Below are 24,129 nucleotides of genomic sequence, written 5' to 3'. Positions count from 1 at the left end.
CTGACAAACAATGTGAGAAGTAGTGGTTCCAATACTGACCTCTGAGGAACACCACTAGTCACTGGCAGCCAACCAGAAAAGGTCCCCTTTATTCTCATGCGCTGCCTCCTGCCTGTCAGCCATTCCTCTGTCCATACCAGTATAGGTCCTGTAACGCCTTAAGATTTTATCTTGTTATGCAGCTGCACGTGAGGTGCCTTATCACGTGCCCTCTGAAAATCCAAATAAATGACATCCACTGCTGCTTCTTTGTCCACCCTGCTGGTTACTTCTTTGAAGAACTCTTAACAGATTTGTCAGGGAAGATTTCTCTTTACAGAAACCATCCTGACTTTGAGGTGTGATTCCTCCTCTTTGATGATGTGGTTTGAGCTGTTTGTTGCAGCACAGTCGTGGATCAGCAAAGTGAACAGCAGTGGACTGAGCACACAGCCCCGGGGGCCCCATGCTTAGTGTGATGGTGTTGGAGATGTTGCTCCCGATCTGGACTGACTGAGGTCTCCCAGTCAGGAAGTCTAGGATCCAGTTGCAGAGGGAGGTGAATCACAAGATAACTGAGAATATGGACATGATTTATTGTTAGGGTGGCCAGGAATGATAATGCGAGGTGTGCAATTAAGGAATAGGGTGATAAGCATGAAAACAGAATTAGGAATTCTCTGTTCCCTACCTCTTGCTTTGATTTCGAATACTCAGAATGTTGGTCTCTGGTACTGAAGGCCAACATGAATAATCTACAGATATGATTTCAAGTGCTTCTACCTGTGTAATTTAAATTCAGTTTATTATTTAAAAATCTGCAATATAACGAATCAACAAACTACTATATTTCTGAAAGAAATGTTTTATTATTTTAGAGAAACTTATAACCATTCCTTGTCCTGTGTGTCAGATATAGGTCTCTCAAAAGCAACATGAGTAGTTATTTGTTCACTGAAGTTGCCCACTAAGCCAGCCAGTTCTGATAGACCACTACAAAAATCAGCAGATAGGCTAAAATTGAACAAATCATTTGCAATCAACCTTGATACCATCCTTGACACAGCCCAATAAGTCTCACAAATTCCTCATTAATATCCAGAGCCTTGCACTAAAATTGAGTGAGCTATCCTATAGATCTCTCAGTATAATACCTGCAGCTGAAGTGATAAACCTGACACAGCCGCATTCATGGATTTCAAGTTCAGTTGTCATTCAACTATACATGAATGCCTGTGAACGCAGCCAAACGAAACAGCATTACTCCGGGACCAAGGTACAAAACACAGTACCAATAGTCATATACAGCACAAAGCACATATAACACTTATCAGATAGCATTAAAATAAGTCATACTAAAAATATAATCAAGTGCAAGAGTGCATAAATGTTGCACTAGTCTGCAGTCAAACACAATATGGTTTATATTCTGCTGAGTTATCACTGGGGTGTGGCACTGACTTTAGCTTGCAGACCATGTCACATTGCCTCTGGCACTCTGGGAATGCAGTCACTCTGTCTTGTGGGTGGCTGTAAATGGGCAACACAGTGGCTTACTACAACTAAATCATGGAGCTCTCCTCTTGTATGCCAATAAACCGGTGAATTGGTCTTGCAGCATTCTATATTAACATGGTCTTGCGATCACAAGAAAAGCAACTAAGGTGATCACTTGCTGTTAGAGTGCATAACACCTTCGCGCACCGACTCCTCTGATGCCGGCAGCAGCATGATCCGCACCAAGTCCAGCTCCATCAATTTCTCTGCCAATAACCAACTCGCTGATGGCTCAGGCCTACGGTACTTCAAGTTCTTAATGTTCAGCAGGGTTTTGCAATTGCAAAAAATGCAGATTAAACAAATCCAAGAATACGTTATGCTAGGCTGTAAAAGTTGCTGAGTCTGAGTGTGCTGGCATTCTGAAGTGAATTGCACCTTTTAATGACATACCAAACTGCTTAACGTGCTACCGCTCCACAGTTTCCATTGTCACAGTTCCCTGACTTATTTTAGAATTCCACTGAGTTATTTTGGAATTCCCTACTAAGCAGGAGACTCTTTCAACACAGAGAGTAGCTATTCAGGACCTCCCTATGAAGGCAGTTACGGTTGAGCAATTCCAAATATTTTTTTAATGCCATTAACCAAAGGGTCCATGGATCCCAGGTTGGGAACCCCTACTTTAGAGACTGCTATGCGTGAAAATCCCAAGAGATCAGCCATTTCTGAGATAACTCAAACCACTCTGTCTGGCACCATTGTCAAAGTCTCTTGGATCACTGTTCTTCCCCATTCTGATATTTTGTCTGAACTACAACTGAACCTCTCGACCATGTTTGCATGCTCTTATGCATTGAGTTGCCGTCACATGATTGGCTGATTAGATATTTACATGAACAAGGAAGTGTACAAGTGGACCTAATAAAATGAGTTTTTGAATAACAATATTTTATTCAACCCTGAACTTAGCTTCTACCTGCATATTACTTTATTTAGAAATATACCTAATTTCACCTGGTAACAATGCCTATTGGAGCTCTCAAATGACTCTTATAATAGCTTATTCCCAATATTCAAAATTAAATTATGATTTCTAAGATGCATGCTTTGGCATATTAGTCTGGGCTTGTAGTTGACTGGTTACAAAACAGCCAGTCCTCTTGAGTCGTCATGGGCAACACAAGGGAGATCCACTAATTAATAGTAAATATTTGAGGACTTTGAATTTCATTGTCCTGTTGCAGATTTGGTGAGTGCCACAGCTGCAGCAATTCATTAAAGAGTGACATGAATAAATTAGATAAATTTTACAAGTTTTCTATTATGAGTCACCAGTTTCATGCATTAAATATGTAGTATGAATTATATTTTAGTAAAATTGTACATAATTTCATGCAATGGTAACTATTGAGACTGTGTGAATGTGAGTTATGCACAAACCTTATATAGTATGACTGCTCTGATTGCAAATCAATACGTTGGTTCTGCAATTGATCGTTCCTAGCCATACTGTAAAATTAATGTTCTGATATTAGGTTAAGAATAATTATGGAGAAAAGCAGTCAGCTTGAACTGAGAGATGACTTGTTTTGCTGAGATATAAAGTAATCTGGTCTTGTAGGATTGGAAGAGATAACCAAAATGGTTTATTATGCACTAAGCCTTGGAGAATAGGAAAGGCATCGCAAGAGTATTTGGTAAATTTAGACTATTGAAATTAAATAAATTATATATCTTTTTGGAAATGTTGGTTGTTCATATCATTGAGTTATAGACTATCCAGGCAGAAATATGAGGTGGTGCACTACTTTGACCTGTTTTAGTGGAGAATGCTGAATGCAGCCAGATGAGTTTGGGAATGGAAAGGTGATTTGAAATCACACACAGCCAGAAGGACAAGATGGCCATTGTTCTGTGAAATAGATGCCCTGTCCTCATGCAGGATTTGAACTGAAAACATCACCAAGTCCTTTCCTCCAATAAATGCTGCTTGATCCACTGAGTTCTTCCAGCAGATTGTTTGTTGCTCCTTGTACCAGCATCTGCAGTCTCATCTCAATGGTTGCAACGTACATCCAATGTAAGCTAGTCACATTCACCTCTGAAACTTCCCTGTTCCCCTCTCATTGTAAACTAGTTTATGATGCCCTTTCCCTGGGAGAGAGACTGTGCGTGTTTATCCTTTCATAGAAATGTAGAAAATTGGCCCACAATGCTGTGCCAAACATGTACTTACTTTAGAAATTACCTAGGGTTATCCATAGCCCTCGATTTTTCTAAGCTTCATGTACCTAACCAGGAGCCTCTTAAAAGACTGCCAAGAGTCTTACCATTAATACCATATTCTGCCATCATATTTGACCTACCAAAATGAACCACCTCACACTTATCTGGGTTGAACTCCATCTGCCACTTCTCAGCCCAGATTTGCATTCCATTGATGTTCCACTGTAACCTCTGACAGCCCGCCACACTATCCACAACACCCCCAACCTTTATGTCTTCAGCAAATTTACTAACCCATCCCTCCACTTCCTCATCCAGGTCATTTATAAAAATCACGGAGAAGAGGTCCTAGAACAGATCCCTGAGGCACACCACTGGTCATCAAGCTCCATGTAAAATCTGACCCATTTACAACCACTCTTTGCCTTCTGCAAGCAAGCCAATTCTGGATCCACAAAGCAAGGTCCCCTTGGATCCCATGTCTCCTTACTTTCTCAATAAGCCTTGAATGGGGTACCTTATCAAATGCCTTGCTGAAATCCATGTATACTACATCTACTGCTCTACATTAACGTGTTTAGTCACATCCTCAAAAAATTCAATCAGGCTCGTAAGACCTGATTGCCATGCTGACTATTCCTTTCTTTTTTTCTTTTTAAATCTTTTTATTAATTTTTAAACAAACATAAATGAAACATGAATACAAAGTGTTTGAGAGTAAATAATTGATAGTTTAAGTAAACATTCAAATATATAATAATATATATATTCTTCCAAGCTCATAGTATTTATGAACAAAAGAAACAAAAAGAAAAAAATAACCCCAAAAAAAAGAGAAGAAAAAAAACACTAACCAACATGGGCCGTTGCATAATTTTAAATACATACAGTAATGCCAATAACTCCGAACCTCCATCCAAATAATTAAGGATAATAAAAGTAAGGTTTAGGAAAAGACAATTTAACTCTTATGAAAATGTGAAAATGTTGAATAAATGGTCTCCAAGTTTCTTCAAATTTAACTGAAGGATCAAAAACAACGCTTCTAATTTTTTCTAAGCTCAAACAAGAGATAGTTTGAGAAAACCACTGAAATATAGTTGGAGGATTAGTTTCTTTCCAATTCAATAAAATAGATCTTCTAGCCATTAATGTAACAAATGCAATCATTCGTCGAGATGAAGAGGATAAACGACTATTATCCACCATTGGTAAACCAAAAATTGCAGTAAAAGGATGTGGTTGAAAATTGATATTCAGAACTCTTGAAATAATACTGAAAATATCTTTCCAGTATATTTGTAAACGGGCAAAACCAAAACATATGGGTCAATGAGGCAACATCAGAATGACATCTGTCACAGGTTGGATTAACATGAGAATAAAATCGAGCAAGTTTATCCTTACACATATGAGCTCTATGTACAACCTTAAATTGTATTAGAGCATGTTTAGCACAAATAGAGGATGAATTGACTAATAGTAAAATTTTCTCCCACTGTTCAGTGGATATAAGACAACGAAGTTCTTCTTCCCATTCCTTCTTAATTTTTTCTGATACATCTGGCTTTATTTTCATGATCATATTATAAATGACAGACTATTCCTAATCATATTATACCTCTCCAAATGTTCATAAATCCTGCCTCTCAGGATCTTCTCCATCAACTTACCAACCACTGAATTAAGACTCACTGGTCTATAATTTCCTGGGCTATCTCTACTCCCTTTCTTGAATAAGGGAACAACATCTCAAGTCAAATCAAGTCCAGCCAAGTCACTTTTTATTGTCATTTCGACCGTAACTGCTGGTACAGTACATAGTAAAAATGAGACAACGTTTTTTCAGGACCATGGTGCTACATGAAACAGTACAAAAACTACACTGAACTACATAAAAACAACCCTCCAAATCTCTGGAACCTCTCTCGTCCCCATTGATGATGCAAAGATAATTAATAGCCAGAGGCTCAGCAATCTCCTTCCTTGCCTCCCATAGTCGCCTGGGGTATATCTGATCCCGGTGACTTATCCAACTTGATGCTTTCCAAAAGCTCCAGCACATCCTTGTCCTCAATGTCTATACGTACAAGCTTTTCAGTCCATTGTAAGTCATCCCTACAATCGCTAATGCCTTTTTCCGTAGTGAATATTGAAGCAAAGTATTTATTAAGTACCTACACTATCTCTTCTGGTTCCATACACACTTTTCCCACTGGCACACTTGATTGGTCCTATTCTCTCATGTCTTATCCTCTTGCTCTTCACATACTTGTAGAATGCCTTGGAGCTTTCCTTAATCCTGTCAGCTAAGGACATCCCATGGCCCCTGTGGCTCTCCTAGTTTCATTCTTAAGCTCCTTCCTGTTAGCGTTATAATTTTCCAGATCTCTATCATTACTGAGTTTTTTTTTAACCTTTCGTAAGCTTTTCTTCTTAACTAGATTTTCAATATCCTTTGTATACCATGGTTCCTGTACCCTACCATCCTTTCCTTGTCTCATTGGAATGTACTTATGCAGAACACCACACAAATATCCCCTGAACATTTGCCACATTTCTGCTATACATTTCCCTGAGAACATCTGTTCCCAATTTATGCTTCCAAGTTCCTGCCTGATAGCTTCATATTTCCCCTTACTCCAATTAAATGCTTACCTAACTGGTCTGTCCCTATCCCTATCCAATGCTATGGTAAAGGAGATAGAATTGTGATTACTATCTCCAAAATGCTCTCCCACTGAGAGATCTAACACCTGACCAAATTCATTTCCCAATACCAGATCAAGTACAGCATCTCCTTTTGTAGGCTTATCTACATATTGTGTCAAGAAATCTTCCTGAACACACCTAACAAACAGCACCCCATCTTGAAACCCTCACTCTAGGGAGATCCCAATCAATATTGAGGAAATTAAAATCTCTCACCACGACAACCCTGTTATTATTATTACACCTTTCCAGAATCTGTCTTCCTGTCTGCTCCTCGATGTCCCTGTTACTATTGGGTGGTATATAAAAAAACACTCAGAGTTATTGACCCCTCCTTTTCCTAACTTACACCCACAGACACTCTGTAGACAATCCCTGCATGACTTTCTCCTTTTCTGCACTATCTGCAATCAGCAGTGCCACGCCCCCACCTCTTTTGCCTCCCTCCCTGTCCTTTGAAACATCTAAAGCCTGGCACTCGAAATGACCATTCCTGCCATTAAAGTCTCTGCAATGGCCACAACATCATAGCGACAATTACTAATCCATGCTCTAAACTCATCCACTTTGTTTATTATACTCCTTGCATTAAAATAAACACATCTCAAACCATTAGTGTGATCGTATCCCTTCTCTAACACCTGCCTATCCTCCCTCTTACACTGTCTACAAGCTTTCTTGATTTGTGACCCAACTGCCCCTTCCTTCGTCTCTTCAGTTGGGTTCTCACCCCCCAGCAATTTTAGTTTAAACTCTTACCAATTGCCTTAGCAAACCTCCCTGCCTGGATGTTGGTCCCCCTCAGATTCAAGTGCAATCTGTCCTTTTTCTACACATCACTCCCACTCCAGAAGAGATCCCAATGATCCAGAAGTGTGATTCCCTGTCCCCTACTCCAATCCTTCAGCCATGCATTTATCCTCCACCTCACTCTATGCCTATACTCACTGTCGTGTGGCATAGGCAGTAATAGCTGTCATGAGGGGTTGGGAACCAGAGTGAAGTGACTCAGGATAGGACTGATGGTTTTTAAAAAACAAGCAAAAATAGCGTGCAGTCAGACTGTCAGTAAGGGCAGGCAGATGATGGGACATAATTGCAGCCAGCAGGGTGATATCAGTGCATTTGGGATGCAGAATCAAAAAGGGTAACGAATACAGTACTCAAAGTGTTGTATCTCACTGCACTAAGTTTAAGTGATAATGTGAACGATCTTGTTGCAATATTACAGATTATCAGGTATAATGTTGTGGCCATCACTGAATCATGGCTGAAGGATGGTTGTAGTTGGGCTAATTGTTCAAGGTTACAAATTGCATTGGAGGGTTAAGAAGGTAGGCAGAGGGGTGGCGTGGCTGTGCTGGCAAAGAATGACATCAAATCAGTAGAAAGATGTGACATAGGAGCAGAAGATGTTGAATCTTTTTGTTTGAGTTAAGAAACTGCAAGAGTAAAAGGACCCTGATGGAAGTTATATACAGGCCTCCCAACAATAGCTGGGATGTGGACTACAGATTACAACAGGAAATAGAAAAGGTGTGACAAAAGGGCAGTGTTATGATAGTCATGGGAGATTTCAACATTCAGGTCAATTGGGAAAATCAGGTTAGTAATGGATCTCAAGAGAGTGAGTTTGTTGAATGCCTATGAGATAGCTTTTCAGAGCAGTTAAGCCTACTAGGGATTCAGTTGTACTGGACTGGGTGTTAATGTAATGAACTGGAGGTGATTAGGGAGCTTAAGGAAAAAGAACCCTTAATCACAATATGATTCAAAGGTTCAAAAGTCAGATTTAATGTCAGAGAAATGTATACAGTATACATCTTGAAATACTTTTTCTTTGCAAACATCCATGAAAACAGAGAAGTACACCAAAGAATGAGGGATGGTTAAGCATGAGAACCCCAAAGTCCTCCCCCCTCCCATACGTAAGTGGCAGCGAGTACAATCCCCACCTCCCCTCACCAGCAAAAAAGAATGCTCATCGGTACCATCACCGAGCCCAAGCTTGTGCTAAGCAGTAGCAAAGACACAGACCAAAGTTACCTCAAAAGCTTTGCATTTCATCCGAAATTCAACAAACACAGGTCTTCTCTCTCTCCTGGCAAGGGAGAGGGAAATGTCCTCCATTTTCACAGTGAATGGGACATGTAACAACAACCTGCTGGTTTACGATCTTAAAAGTCCTTTTCATCGCTTTTTTTGAGTCGTGTCCAAAGATCACAAAGACCAAAAGATTTTCCGGCCTCTCGGACAACATACGGATCTCCTGCCATGAGACCAGCCCTAGATCCGCCCGTCCCCAAAGCCCTGAGATCTTAGACTTCCGAACATGATTGAGATTCTCATGCCAAACCCTTGGCATATCAAATAGCGGCCAGTTGTGGAACCCCGAGGACACCCCCATTTACGCAAAGAATGCCTGCGTGTAACGCCAGGGCAGGATCTTCAAAAGAACCCTGAAAGGGAAAAATAAAGATTTTAAAGGTTGAAATAGAGCTGTTTCCAAAGATGCAAGCAAGGGAGTTGTTGTTAGGCACCGTCATCCCTCCTAAGATTGGGTTCAACTTGAAACTTGATGAGGAGAAAATACAGTGCAACGTAGCAGTATTTCAGTGGAGTAAAGGAAGTTACAGTGGTATGAGAGAGGAGCCAGTCAAAGTATATTGGAAGGAAATGCTGGCAGTGATGACAGAAGAGCAGCAATGAGGAAGATGCAGAATAATGTGTCCCAAATATGAAGAAATATTCAGATGGCAAAGTAGTACAACCCTGGCTGACAAGGGAAGTCAAAGCTAATGTAAAAGCAAAAGAGAGTGCATAGAACAAAGCAGAAATTTGTGGGAAGACAGAGGATTGGTATGTTTTTAAAACCCTATAGAGAGCAACTAAAATAATCATTAGGAGGGAAAATGAAATATGAAAGCAATATAGCAAACAATACCAATATGGACAGTAAAAGCTTTTTCAAGTATGTAAAAAATAAAAGATAAGAGTGGATATTGAATTGCTAGAAAATGAGGCCTGAGAAGTGATAACGGGAGACAAGGAGATAGTAGATGAACTGAGTGAGTTTTTTGCATTTATCTTCACTGTGGAAGATACTAGCAGAGTGCCAGATGTTGAAGGGTGCAAGGGAAGAGAAGTGAGTGCTGTTACTATAACAAGGGAGAAGGTGCTCAAAAAGCTGCAAGATCCAAAGGGAAATGAGTCACCCAGACCAGATGAACTGCAGTAGAGATTGTGGAGGTATTAATAATGATCCTTCAAAAATCATTGGGCTCTGAGATAGTGCCAGAGGACTGGAAAATTGCAAATGTCACCACTCTTTAAGAAAGGAGGACAGCAGCAGGAAGGAAATTATAGACCAGTTAGCCTGACCTCAGTGGTTGGGAAGATGTTGGAGTCAGTTGTTAGGGATGAGGCTATGGAGTGCTTGGTGACACAGGACAAGGTAGGACGAAGTCAGCATGGTTTCCTTGAGGGAAAATCTTGCCTGATGAACCTGTTGGAATTCTTTGAGGAGATTACAAGTAGGATAGATAAAAGGGATGCAGTGGATGTTGTATATTTGGACTTTAAGAAGGCCTTTGACAAAGTGCCGCACATGAAGCTGCTTCTCAAGTTAAGAGTCCACGGTATTACAAGAAAGTTACTGGCATGAGCATTGGCTGATTGGTAGGAGACTGACTGATTGGTAGCAGAAGGACTTAGCTAGACTGGGGGTGAATGGACAAGAGAGTGAGAAATGAAATACAGTGTTGGAAAATGCATGATCATGCACTTTGATAGTAGAAATAAATGTGCAGACTATTTTCTAAGCTGGGAAAAAATCCAAAAATCTGAGATGCAAAGGGACTTGGGAGCCCTAAAGGTTAACTGGCAGGTAGAGTTGGTGGTGAGGAAGACAAATGCAATGTTAGCATTGATTTCAAGAGGTCTAGATTACAAAAGCAGGGTTGTGATACTGAGGCTTTATAAGGCACTGGTGAAGCCTCACCTTGTGTATTGTGAACAGTTTTGGGCTCCTTATCTAAGAAACCATGTTGTGCTGGCATTGGAGAGGGTTCAGAGGAGGTTCTCAAGGATGATTCCATGAATGAAAGGGTTATATGAGGAATGTTTGATAGGTCTGAGCATGTACTTGCTGGAATTTGGAAGGATGATGAGGGGATCTCATTGAAACCTCTGGAATATTGAAAGGCTTAGACAGAGTAGATGTGGAAAGGATGCTCCCCATGGTTGAGGAGTCTCGGACAAGAGGTCATAGTGTCAGGATAGAGGAGCTTCCATTTAAAACAGAGACGTGGAGAAATTTCGTTAGCCAGTGGGTGTTGAATTTGTGGAATTTATTACCAAGGGCAACTGTGAAGGCCAGGTCATTGGTTTTATTTAAGGCAGAGCTCAATAAGTTTTTGACTGGACACAGCTTCACGGGTTACATGGTGAATGCTGAGAGTAGAGCTGTATTCTGCTCCAATGCCTTCTAAACAGAGTTAGGCCATATGGTGTATTGAATCTGCTCTGCCACTCAATCATGGCTAATTTATTATCCATCTTAACCATTCTCCTGCCTTCTACCTGTAACCTTTGACACCATTACTATCCAAGAACCTGTTAACTTCTTTCAATATGCAGTACTTACTATATAATAATCTGACCCCCTCAGTCTGTAGCACTGAAAGGAATAAATTCCTTGCTTGCCCAAGCTTTCACTATAACTCAAGGCAGTTGACTCCTAGCAACATTCTCAAGTTTTCTTTGCAGTCTTTTGGCACCATTCCTATAACTAGTCTCAGTAATGTCTTTTGCAACTGCATCATAATGTCCCAACTGCTATACTGATTGTCTTGTTGCTCTACTGTATCTTGTAGATGGTACAAATTTCTGCCATGGTTCATTGGTGGTGGAGTGAGTGAATTATGGATATGGTAAGGGGAGTGATGCTATGTCCTATATAGTGATGGACTCCTTGAGTGTGGTTGTAGTTGCATTCAGCTCGGCAAGTGAAGAGCATTTCATTGCACTCCTGGTTTAAGTCTTGCAGATGGTGAACACATATTTAAAAACTAAGTTATTTGCTGCAGTATTCTTAGCCTCTGGTCTGTGCTCTTGTAGACACATTATGTATATGTTTATTGCAGTTTAGTTTATGGCCAATATTCACCCTGAGAATATCAATTAGTTTGGGGTTCTGTGATGGTGCTGCTGTTGAATATCAGCGAATGACAATTGGATTTTCTGTTGTTGGACATTGTTATTGCTTGGCACTGATGTGGTATGATTGCTGCTTGGCTACCCATCAATCATCACCAAGCATCCCTACTTATAATTGTTAAAAAAAATTACTATGCATTGAATTGTCAATTAGAAAGAATTCACAAATGGACGGATTTGCTTTTAAAAAATAGTTTTCTTAAGAGGGAAAGAATGCTTAGGAAGAAAAGTAAGAGTGGAGGAAGACTGATATTGGTAATAATAAAAGTAAGGTAGGAAATGATTAAAATGTAGATTGTAACTCTAAATTATAAAGCTGTGGGCTGAGATAAATATGAAAGACCAAGGATCTAGTTAGAAAAATGAAAATGAGATTAAGATACAAAGCAAGTGTTTCCACTAATTTGCTGTAGTGCTTTAAGAATGTCATTAAGTTTGCTTGAAAGCATTCTGTGATCAACAATGCATTTTGAATATAGAGTCTTGAGTAGTTTGAGTCTATGTTGAATTTCCAGAATTGTATCAAAGTAAAATGGTATGGTCAAGGGAGGCTTACAGTACTGCTTTGAGTCAGTGGACTGGATGATATTCGGGGATTCATCTTCGAGTTTGTATGAATATGCCACAGTTGGCACCAACTTCATCAAGACTTCTGTGAATGAGTGTGTGTACTTCATACTGTGATGAAGTGTTTTGTCATAGCTGGAATCAACTCCTACCTAAGTAAAGACCTGAACCTGCCACAATTTTGTCCATTGTAACAATAGGTCTACAGTGGATGTAGTTCATTGGCTCTCCACTGGACTTTGGATCACCTGGACAATAGTCATACCCACATCAGGCTACTGTTTACTGACTACAATTCAGCATTCAACACAATCAACAAGTTTCAAACCCTGGCCTCTGTACCCCCCTTCTGCAACTGGACCCTTGACTTCCTCACAGGTGACTGGAGTCGGTGCAACATCTCCTCGCTGTAATCATCACTGCATCCTAAGGATGCCTGCTTAGCCCACTGCTCTACTCTCTCTGCATGTACGATTCTGTGGCTAGGCACAGATCAAGTACCATTTCAGTTTGCTAGCAATACAACTCGTGTTGGCAGAATTGCAGATGGTGATAGGGAAACATACAGGAGCGAGATAGATCAGCTGGTTGAGTGGTGTTGCAACAACAACCTTGCACTCAACATTAGTAAGACCAAGGAATTGATTGTGGGTTTGATGAAGGTTACGTTGAGAGAATGCTCAATAATCCTCATCACAAGAGATCAGCAGTGGAATGGGTGAGCAGTTTCAAGTTCATGGGTATCATTATTTCTGAGGATTTATCCTGGACCCAACATATTGATGCAATTACAAAGAAGGCACAGCAGCTATATTTCATTAGAAGTTTGTGGGGAATTGTCACCAAATTGTCACATGCAAGCTTCTACAGATATACTGTGGAGAGTATTCTAACTGGTTGCATCATTGTCTAGTATGGAGGGGCTATTGTACAGGATCAGAAAAAGCTGCAGAATGCTGTAAACTCAGTCAACTCAATCGTGGGAACAAGTCTCCCCAGCATCTAGGACACCTTCAAAATACGATGCCTCAAAAAGGTGACAACATCATTAAGGACCCCCATCACCTAGAACATGTCCTCTTCTCGTTGCTACCATCAAGGAGGAGGTACAGGAGCCTGAAGATACATACTCAGTGTTTCTGGAAACGCCTCATCCCATCCGCCATCAGATTTCTCAATGGACAGTGAACCTATGAACAGTGCCTGTTTTTCCTGTCTCTTTTTGCACTACTCATTTAATTAATTTTCTTTTTTATTTATACTACCGATTGTAATTTATAGTTTTTATTATCCAGTATTGTGATGTACTGCTGCCGCAAAACAACAAATTTCATGGCATATGCTAGTGATATTAAACCTGATCCTGATTTTGAAGTTTAATATTTCTGTTTTAAGATGCCTTCCAGTATTTAACTGAAAATGGCTATTATAACTTGTTGTGTACTTTTGGCTTGTTCTGAAGGTAAGTTGTGTGGTCTGTGAAGAGGGTGATTAGATTGTCCAGTGTGATAAAGGCAAAATGGGCGAGTGGTAAATGCTTGCTAGGTGCAGTCTAACAGAGATAAATATCAAGTTATTAACCTTGGTTCCAAAATAAATGGATTAGTATCGAAATAATAGATTTGCAAAGGGAAGGTGCAATGAGACCTGGGTGCCTTTGTACACTAGTCAACAAGAGCAGGCGAGGAAGGCAAATGCTGGTTTTCATTGCAAGAGAGTCTGGTGAGATCCCAGCTGGAGTTTTCTGTGCAATTTGTCATCTGATTTGAAGAGGAATGTTGCTGCCATGGAGGAAATGCATTGAAGGTTAACTAGACTGTTACCTGGGATGTCATACGAAGATCGATTAAAAATGGGAGAACTTTATATATGGAATATAAATGAGAAGGGATCTCAGAAACCCATAAAGTTTTAACAAGATTCAATAACCCAAACACAGTGGATTTTCGTTAATTGGGACAGTGGCTTATTTGGGACAACTCATAAAGAAGAAAAACTAATCGAAAACAGTCGGGAATCTCTTTGTTTATTTGGGACGCTATGCCATTTAATTGGGACAGGACACTAGCTGAACAGTTTTGAATTCGCGTCAGTCACGAGCACTTGTGCTTAGTGAATAGTTCTTAAATGGCATCAGTTGTGTGTATTCGTGTTCAAAACGCAGTGCTTTAAGTCACTGATAGTTGGTGAGGATTAAGCAGCAGGACAATTCAGAACTGCTTTTCTCACTGCGGTTTGAAGTATTAGGCTTAGAGATGCCAGAAATAATCAGAAGTGAAAATGGAACTATTTTACTACTTCAGGTTAGGAACCACAAAGAATTTGAAGGTATCAACAATTATCTTGAATGTTACAATGAAAATTAAGATTTGGAAGATGCAGTCATTGAAATTATTGTATGAAGATAGTTCATTAGCTGCACAGGGTGTCTCTGCTGATTTTATTCTTTTACAGTCAATCAAAACAATATGACTGCATACACTGAATTCTTCTGTCGATAACTATTAGGAACCACTACACAGTTTTATAGTACTATAGTAGTAATGTAGTGTTCTGATTTGTTTTGGATTTCATTTAAATACATAATTTGTTACTTAGTTAGTAGTTTGCATTTTTATAGCTTTTTAACTACTTCCATGAAACTTCAGCTAATTAGGGCAGCTGCTTAATTGGGATAAAATATACTGGCCCTGGTGTGTCCCAATTAACTGAAATCCCATTGTACTAGAACCATTTTTCTAATGACAGAAGAGTCCAGAATAAGAATAAGGGTCACAGCTTCAGAAAACAGGGTATGCCATTTAGAGATCAAGAAAAATTTCTTCACCTTCTTGATGGTTAATCTGTCGATCCTCTACTTTAAAGCACTAGCCCAGTTGGTGAAATATATACAAAAATAGATATATTTAATGACAGATGTTATGGAGCTGGGGAAGTCAGTGAAAACAGACAAGTGAATGATCAGCAATGATTTTGGTAATGGAGCAGTACTGATTGGTTGATTGGTTTTAAGAGATTTGCTAGTGCCCATCTCACATCAAACTAGCTACTTTGTTCTATTGTAAAATAATATGTCCTTTGTAAGAAGAAAATCATTGTTTTGACAAATCTTCTACCTCTTTCAGACCAGTAAAATTCCCCATTTGAAACAATGTATAAATTAGGTGAGAGTGTTTGCTTATTAGATTATTGCTTTTAAAAACACATTTCTGTTTTTGACAGAAGAATAGTTCTTTACTTGATGCAACTCTTCCAACTATATAATGTAAAATTTACTAGTTAATAGCTGTAAAATCTAACTGTGATACTTCAGTGCACTATCAATTGTTTTTGGCATAACATTGATCAAGGTTAACTTGGTGACTCTTAATAAGATTGCTGGAAAGAAAAGAAGATGCCACCTTCTATAATAGTGGTCACCAACCTTTTTAAGCCCAAGATCCCCTACCTCGGCCTTAGTGTAAGACAAGATCGACCTACTAAATTGGTTAGTCACACGCATGTGCACTGGGCAGAAAAGACCGGAAGTAAAACCCGGCAACCCGGAAGTAGAAATAATGTATGTACACTGGGGTCACCACCCTTTTTTGTACCGCGGACTGGTTTAATATTGACAACATTCTTGCGGACCGGCCGACGGGGGTGGGGGGTGGTTAAACACGACTGAATACAGCGATACTCTAAGCAGGTTCCTTATGTCCAGTCTATTCCGCAATTTAGTTTACGTGGCTCTCAGCACTTAGCTTCTGTCCCGCTTGCTCACATTTTTTCCGCTGAAAAAACTCAACGGGTTTGTCTTTAAGTGCAGGGTGCTTGGACTCAAGGTACCAAAGCAGTTTTGAGGGCTTCATTGCCTCATTGGCCAGGTGCGGCTGGTCGTGGGTGGGGTGAGCGGACAAGGTAAGGGCAGGAGGTCCCCGTACCGGGGCCGCGGCGGCCACAGTCCGGAGAGAGTGACCAACCAAGTGAGGAGTGTGACAGGGCGCCCGCCTACCTCCTCTTTGTAGGATCTATTGGCCGACAAAAGTTTGGCTCGAGGGATGACTTTCAGTAGATTGCAGCGAGGTAGCTGCTCTGCTACTTACAAAACCCTGAGCCTGAATTAGGTCGTCTGCGAATACTGTGTTTTAGCACTGGGTTCCCCACGGACATTCTGTGTGGTAAACAGGTTCAGAGACGGTGCCCATCTGTCCGCACTCCAGGCCAGTAGCAATGGCACTTCTCGCCGGCCGTGCGAGGCCAACCAGTGATCTCTGGCGCGAGGGTATCACTGCGTTTAGGCGACCGATGACCTCGTGTGTCTTCAAGTTCAACAGTGTGCATGACAGCAAATGAGGAAAGGTGCAGCCGACTCATATCGCCAAATCATATTGTTTCCTCACAGCCCGGTGGTTGGGGACCACTGAAGTACACTGTGTAGTGCGTGGTGGGGGAGCTACACACATGCGCACTGGGCAGAAAGAACGGAACTAATATCTCAACAGTATTTGTGTATTTATCTTTCTTTTTTTTTGGGGATCTACTGGGAAAAGTCTCAAAGATCGACCAATGGATCGCGATCGACGGGTTGGCGACCACTGTTCTATAATCTATTGCATTTTTAAGAAGAATTACTAGCACTAATCCGAATTACCTTACCGAGATAGTTAAGTAGAGCAACACACACAAAATGTTGGAGAAACTCAGCAGGCCAGGTAGCATCTATAACAGTCAATGTTTTCGGCCAAGACCTTTCACCAGAACTGTTTACTCTTTTCCAAAGATGCTGCCTGGTCTGCTGAGTTCCTCCAGCATTTTGTATGTGTTGTAGATGCTGGAAATCCAAACAATTTTCTCTTGTTAGTTCCAGTAGAGGGTGTTTTTAAACAAGTTGTCCAAAAGCACTTGAGTTGTGCATGAACAAATAATTGTTGCATGAGAGAAGACATCAACAAATTCTACCTACTGCCAGTTGTTTTAAAACACATTCTTTGCATGTTATCTTGTTGGTAAATTTTCAAGTTAAGTTAAATTGTTTCATTATCGACATACAAAACCCATGCCATAAAATTGATTTTTAAAAGAATTGAGCTAAATATTTCTGAATTCTTTAAAATCTGTTCATCGTGGAAACTTTGTGCCAGGTCTCCTTCCCACTCTCCGCCTGCTGCAGTTCCAGTGGCTCCTGAAGAACAGATATGCAGATTTTGGGATGAACTCAGTCAAGTTGGTCTTCCTGATGGTATTGATATTCAGACCTTGTTTGAACCTACAGGTATGAAAAATTTGTTTTTTTTCTTCAGCAATCTAATTCCTTTTATTGATTATAAGTCAGCATCTATATATCCTAATTATCCACTGTGTGATCAAACTTATTCTGCATTGCCATTCCAGTACCAAGGTTTTCAATTTCCTTTTCTTTATAGAATTTAGAGAAAAAACACTTCCACTATTAGATCTGTTTGATAAGTATGTGGACTTTTTCAACATTGATTTATGAAGTGTTGATCATGGTTGATTAGTTTTGAAAGATTTCCTAAAAGAGATGTGAAGTAATTCAGTGGTATTTGTAATTGATTGTTACTTTTATATTTTGTTTTGAGTGTCACTATTTTATCAGGTTTTTTTTGTTGCTATAATGTAATTTTCTATTAAATGAGATATCGGTCAGCTTTGCTTTTATTCCATGAAATAATCAATGTGCTGTTTATAAATTGCACACACACACACACATACACACACACACACCCCCCCCCCCCCCACCTCAGACTTTTGCACAGTGCTGTATATTCAGGGGGCAAGTCTGGACAGCCCTCTTGGGTAGAGAATTCTATCCAAGAGAAATATAATCATCACTTGGGATGAAGAAATTTCTGAAACTTAACTTTTTCTTTCCACAGATGCTGAATCTTCCAGTATTTTCTGCTTTTAATTTCAGATTTCCCACATCTGCAGTTCTTTCCCCCGCCCCCAACTTTCAACTACTGACTGAATTTCTTAGTTCTCTGAAACACATTCATGCTTAGACTCCTGAGCTTTGGAAACTTAATTCCTTCATCTACCGTTTAAGAAAAGTATGTTTCCATGAGATCACCTGTTTTTCATGTCAACTCGAGAGTAGATCAGATATTAGACTTGGCAAAAGGTAGTTTAAACATTGTGCTGGGAAATGTTAATGTAGATATGAACAATGAGTAAATTATTCTGAATATTATAGAAAATAATTTTCATATGTATTTTTAATTTGTTAACAGGCCACTTTTGGGTGCACCATTGTTGTGCAGCGTGGTCTTCTGGGGTGTGCCAGAAGGAACAGGTACTGGTGAATGTAGACAAAGCTGTTCTCTCAGGGAATACAGAGGTAAGTTGAGACTGGGAAAGAGGTGGAAAAAGAAATCAACTTTGTAGAATTAAAATCTTAGAACAACTGCAGCGATGTGTCAATTAATTGATATAAAATATGTCTGACCACTATGAAGGAGGAAGAGAGCTTTTTTTTCCATTTCAAGTGTACTTGAAACATTGGCTTTTTTCTGTGGGTGATATCTACATTGGCTAACTTGCTGTACCTTGGAGTACTCTGAGAGAAAATTTTCCCAATGCTAGATCTTCATAAATCAGGTTTTCTATATTTCAGAATCATTTGTATTGGGTTTACTTTATATCCTTGTGTTAAGTAACTGCCATTTTCATTTTGGGGCAATTTGGTTTTAGGTTAGCTCTAATATTGCAATGGGCCTTGAACTATACTTCATTATGGTAGCCATTATTCCCTGTATCTTTTTTTTCCCCCCCACTTGCTGCATCTTATCTTGGCAGCATTGACTTCTTTCTTGAGTCATGCTTATCGGATGCCAGTTACGTGTCAATACCTCATTTAATATCCCATAATTCATGTGAACTCAAGTGACGATTTCCAGTTGGCTCTTCAATTGTATGAGAAATGGTTGACATTATCACCGACTGATATTCAAGCTTATTGCTCTATTCCTTTTTCTTTCCCATTCAATTGCTGTTCAGGCCATTTCAAATCCGGTGCTGTTTCTGTTCCAGCTGAGATTTGTAACTCGGTTTGTAATTGGGCCAGTGGTCTCAATAGCTTTTTACTGCTACATAAACCATATGTTGCTCATTAGATCATTGAAGGAATGATTCATCCAAGAAATAATCACTCCTGGCATTATAAAATATCATCAATAAAAAAGTTATTGCTTTTTGACTGTCAGATTGCATGAGATGCATGCTTACTTTGCCTAATTTGCGTCGCAATTATTTTGAAACCTGGGTGTGTAAAGGTTAATAAATAGAGATCTTTTAAAAATGGCACTAAGATTTTCAACCATTAGAAATATAGTGCTGGATTATAAATCACAGAAATAGTTTGTTAAAACTTCTATAAATCATTGATTGCATCAGCTGGAATACTGTGCCATTTCTGAGCTTCACACATTAGGAATAATATAAAGGAGGGAATAAGAGAAATGAGAGATCTGTTATGTGGAGAAATTTAAATATATTGGTATTGTTCTTAGAATAAAGATGTAAAATTTCAGAATGGTGTAACAGTTTCCATCATTTGGAAGACCAGCATCAGGAGGACATGTGCTTGTTGTACTAGGTAAAACAGCCAAAAGTGAGCAGAGATTTTAAGCCCATAAGATAGAGGAGCAGAAGTGAGCCGTTTGGCCCATTGAATCTGCTCCGCCATTCAATCATGGGCTGATCCAATTCTTCCAGTCATCTCCACTCTCCTGCCTTCTCCCCATACTCTTTGGAGCCCTGCCTAATCAAGAACCTGTCTATGTCTGCCTTAAATGCACCCAATGACTTGGCTTCCACAGCTGCTCGTGCCAGTAAGTTCTACAGATTTGTCACCCTCTGACTAAAGTAATTTCTCCGCATCTGTTCTAAAAGGATGTCCTTCAATCCTGAAGTCGTGTCCTCTTGTCCTAGACTCCCCTACCATGGGAAATAACTTTGCCATATCTAATCTGTTTAGGCCTTTTAACATTTGGATGTTTCTGAGATTCCCCCTCTCCTGATCTCCAGGGACTACAGCCCAAGAGCTGCTAGACGTTCCTCATACAGTAACCCTTTCATTCTTGTGAATCTTCTCTGAACTCTCTCCAATGTCAGTATATCCTTTCTAAAATAAGGAGCCCAAAACTGCACACAATACTCCCAAGTGTGGTCTCATGAGTGCCTTACAGAGCCTCAACATCACATCCCTAGTTTTATATTCTATACCTCTAGAAACGAATGCCAACATTGCATTCTCCTTCTTCACCACTGACTCAACCTTGAGGTTAACCTTTGGGTGTCCTGCATAAGGACTCCCAAGACACTTTGCACCTCTGCATTTTGAATTCTCTCCCCATCTAAATAATAGTCTTCCCGTTTATTTCTTCCACCAAAGTGCATGACCATACACTTTCCAACGTTGTATTTAATTTGCCACTTCTTTGCCCGTTCCCCTAAACTATCAAAGTCTTTATGCAGGCTCTCTGTTTCCTCAACACTACCCGTTCCTCCACCTATCATTGGCAAATCTTTTTTCAAACCAGATATATTATTACGTGAATGCACTGACTGGAAGAGTGGTGAAAGCAGATTCAGTAGTAATTTTGAATGGGAGTTAGATCAGCATGTAAAAGGATGTACATTCACTGGATACCATTTTCAGAGAACCCACAAAAGCACGTAGACTGAATATTTGCAGTTACTGTGCAGAGAAGAAAAGCAGTCCACAACAAAATTGATTCTCATACAAAGCAGCTTATTTTGCATAATGTTCACTCTTCAGTTTTCTTTTGACTGTTTAGCACTATTGTTATTAATGCTGTTGGTTGTGAGATGCAAGTCAGCAACTGATGAAAAGGTGACAGGTTTCCAGCTATGTGACAATAAAACCAGTTGGGTTCAAAGCTGTGCTATTCGTATTACATAGAGAGTTCATACACGGTAACAGATGGTACTGGGAATTGTTTGTTTAATACACCCTTAGGCTGTTGGGGGTTAGGCAGAAGGTAGTGTGGGGAAAAAAGAAATTTTGTCTCTTCATTATACCTTGTACATGACATTTTAATGTGTAAACAGTCTGGCATTGGGCGTAAAATATTTCACTCGGTCTGCAAATGTTTAAGCTTAGTTGGTGGTGGAAGCTTTAAAGTTCTACAGTAGACAGAATTTTTCACATGGGAAAGACATCCAGGTTAGATGAAATTAAACATATTGACTGACCTATATCCCTTTCTCCAAATTCATTTCTTCTGCACGTAACCCCTTTGCATAACAGTACAGTAACAAATACACTTTGTTTGCTGACTCCCTTGATAGAAGAAATGGGATGAATTGCTGTCATTTAAAACTGACGTATCTCACACCAGAGGTGTTTAACACGGACTCCAAGGTATTTAAAAATCTGTCTGAAAGATGCAACACAAACCCATCTGTGAATGGTTGTGCTGGATGCTAGATGGCATAGAGTATATACAGTGCAGTTGTGTTTACTATAGTATATTAGTTTATCAGAACATGTAATTTTCTTGTAAAGGTATTTATTTCTATTCCCTGAATATTCTATGATAGTTTAAAGTCTCACCATAGTTAATATTATATATACAAAACATTTAGGGTTTTCAGGTCAAAGTCAAAAATTCTAAGTAAATTTATTATCATAATGCATGTGTCACCATGTACCCTGAGATTAATTTTTGTGTGGGCATTCACATTAAATGCAAAGAAACAGTGAAATACTACACACTCTAAGATGCACAAACAACCAATGTGCAAAAGACAGCAAATTGCACAAATGTAAAAGGATTAGCAAAATAATCACGATAATAGATAAATAAGTAATAAATAATATTGAAAACATGAATTATGGAGTCCTTGAAAGTGAGTCTATAGTTTGTGGAATCAGTTCAGTTTTGGGGTGAGTGTAGTTATCCACTTGTTGAGGAGCCTGATGGTTGAAGGGTAATAACTGTTCCTGAACCTGATGGCATGAAACCTAAAGTTTCTGTACCTCATATGTGATAGCAGCAGCAAGAAAAGAGCATGGCTTGGATAGTGGGGGCCCTTAAAGATTGATATTGCTTTCCTGTGACAGTGCTCCTTGTAGATGTGCTTAATAGTGGGAAGGGCCTTACCTGTGATGGACTAGACTATATTCATTCCCTTTTGTAGGCTTTTCTGTTCAAGGACATTGGCACCTCCCTACCAAGCTGTGATACAACCAGTATGTACTCCACTCTATCTATAAAAGTTAGTCAAAAGTCTTAAATGACATGCCAGATCTTCATAAACGTTTAAGAAAGTAAAGGTGCTGCTGTGCCACCTTTGCAATGTCACTAATCTTGTGGATCCAGCACAGATCCTTTGAAATGTTAATGCCAAGGAATTTAAAGTTACTGACCTGCTCCATCTCTGATCTGCTGCTGAGGACTGGCTTGTGGACCACTGGTTTGCTCCTCCTTTAGTCAATAATCAGCTCCAGGCCAGAATTACAATCTCCCTCCTACATGCTGATTTGTCACTAGCACTACCTTTGATTCAGCCAACGACAGTGGTGTTTTCAGTAAACTTAAATATGGTATGGGTGGCTGCTTCTGTGATACTTTTTAAGTGAATTACGTATCTAATGAAGGAAGGTGGTTATTTGTTAAAATTTTAACTTTCTACTTTGCTTGAAATCCTGAAACTGCTTACTTATTTCTGCCTTTACTACTGCTGTAGACCATCTGGGTGAGAAGCAAGGTAGAGTCCAGAGCTGGTGGAAACATTGGGAAGAAGTGCTTCTCTTTATGACAGACTATTTAAAAAAAAAAGATAAATAGAAATTTGGGAATAGAAATACTTTAGGAGAATTAAAACAAAACTTTCCCCTTTTAACTCTACTGCTATTGAGCTGATAGCCTTATTGCTTTCGGGCATATTTACCTAATCCCACTGCATGTGCATTTTGTCTGCAGTATCAACCATTTTATAATTACGCGTTCCCCCACTATCCGAAGGCAGAGCGTTCTTATGAAACCATTTGTAAGCCGAACTGTCGTAAAGCGAAGTAGTAATTACCATTCATTTATATGGGAAAAATTTTTGAGCGTTCCCAGACCCAAAAAATAACCTACCAGATCATACTAAATAATACATAAAACCTAAAATAACACTAACATATAGTAAAAGCAGGAATGATATGATACATACACAGCCTATATAATGTAGAAATATTGTATGTACAGTGTAGTTTCACTTACCAAAATCAGGAAGACAGCCAGCCAAAATTGATTTGGAGAGAAAAAAAAAATCAGCACATATACACATGCGCACACAACTGCCCGCACAAGGCTTCATGGTCATGGTAGTCTTTCTTGGGGTAAACAGACGTATAAAGTGGGCATCTTTTTTTTGTAAAAACAAAAATCCTCTTTGGTTAGCGAAAACAGGTACTAATGTAGGTCTGTTGTAACAGCGAGTTGTCGTAAAGCGAAAGTTCAAAAAAAACAGGGACCAGCTGTATGTAGAACTGTTATCACTTAAGTGCTTGCTGTTCCATTTCTAATTTTTGTTCTTGCCCTTTTCCATCTGTTACTAAAGCTAAAGGAGTGAAGTTCCTTGCTTGTATTGATAACTTAGTTCACAGTCCCAGAGTAGCTTTGGCTGTAATTAAGACTTGGCCTGCAGTTTTTGACCAGGGAGCAAAAAGGAGACTCTGTATTTGGTGAATTTATTTAATAAGTGAAACTATGTGCCATGAGGGTATCATGGTAGCATAAAGGTTATTGCGGCACCTTTACAGCTCATTGTGTTAAAGTTCAGTTCTGTAAGGGGATTTTCCTGTGACCGTGTGGGTTTCCTCCCTCAATCCAAAGAAATATTGGTTAGTAAATTAATTGGTCATTGTACTTTGTCCTGTGATTAAGCTAGTGTTAAGTAGGTAGGTGGCTG

The 24,129-nt window shown here is 39.5% G+C and overlaps 1 protein-coding gene across 3 annotated transcripts in view; it reads left to right on the top strand.

The window, feature by feature from the left end:
* Positions 1-24,129, top strand: part of kmt2ca (lysine (K)-specific methyltransferase 2Ca) — a 479,075-nt gene that overhangs the window by 189,296 nt on the left and 265,650 nt on the right. For all 3 annotated transcript variants that reach the window (XM_059971838.1, XM_059971840.1, XM_059971839.1), the window contains 2 exons: positions 17,325-17,455; positions 18,435-18,541. In XM_059971838.1, the coding sequence (XP_059827821.1) occupies positions 17,325-17,455; positions 18,435-18,541 (238 nt within the window). The remainder of the gene's footprint in view (positions 1-17,324; positions 17,456-18,434; positions 18,542-24,129) is intronic.

Source organism: Hypanus sabinus, chromosome 6, assembly GCF_030144855.1.
Source record: "Hypanus sabinus isolate sHypSab1 chromosome 6, sHypSab1.hap1, whole genome shotgun sequence".
NCBI classification, from domain to species: Eukaryota; Metazoa; Chordata; class Chondrichthyes; order Myliobatiformes; family Dasyatidae; genus Hypanus; species Hypanus sabinus.
Note: the sequence above shows the minus strand (reverse complement) of the source record. Positions and strands in the feature narration are given on the sequence as shown.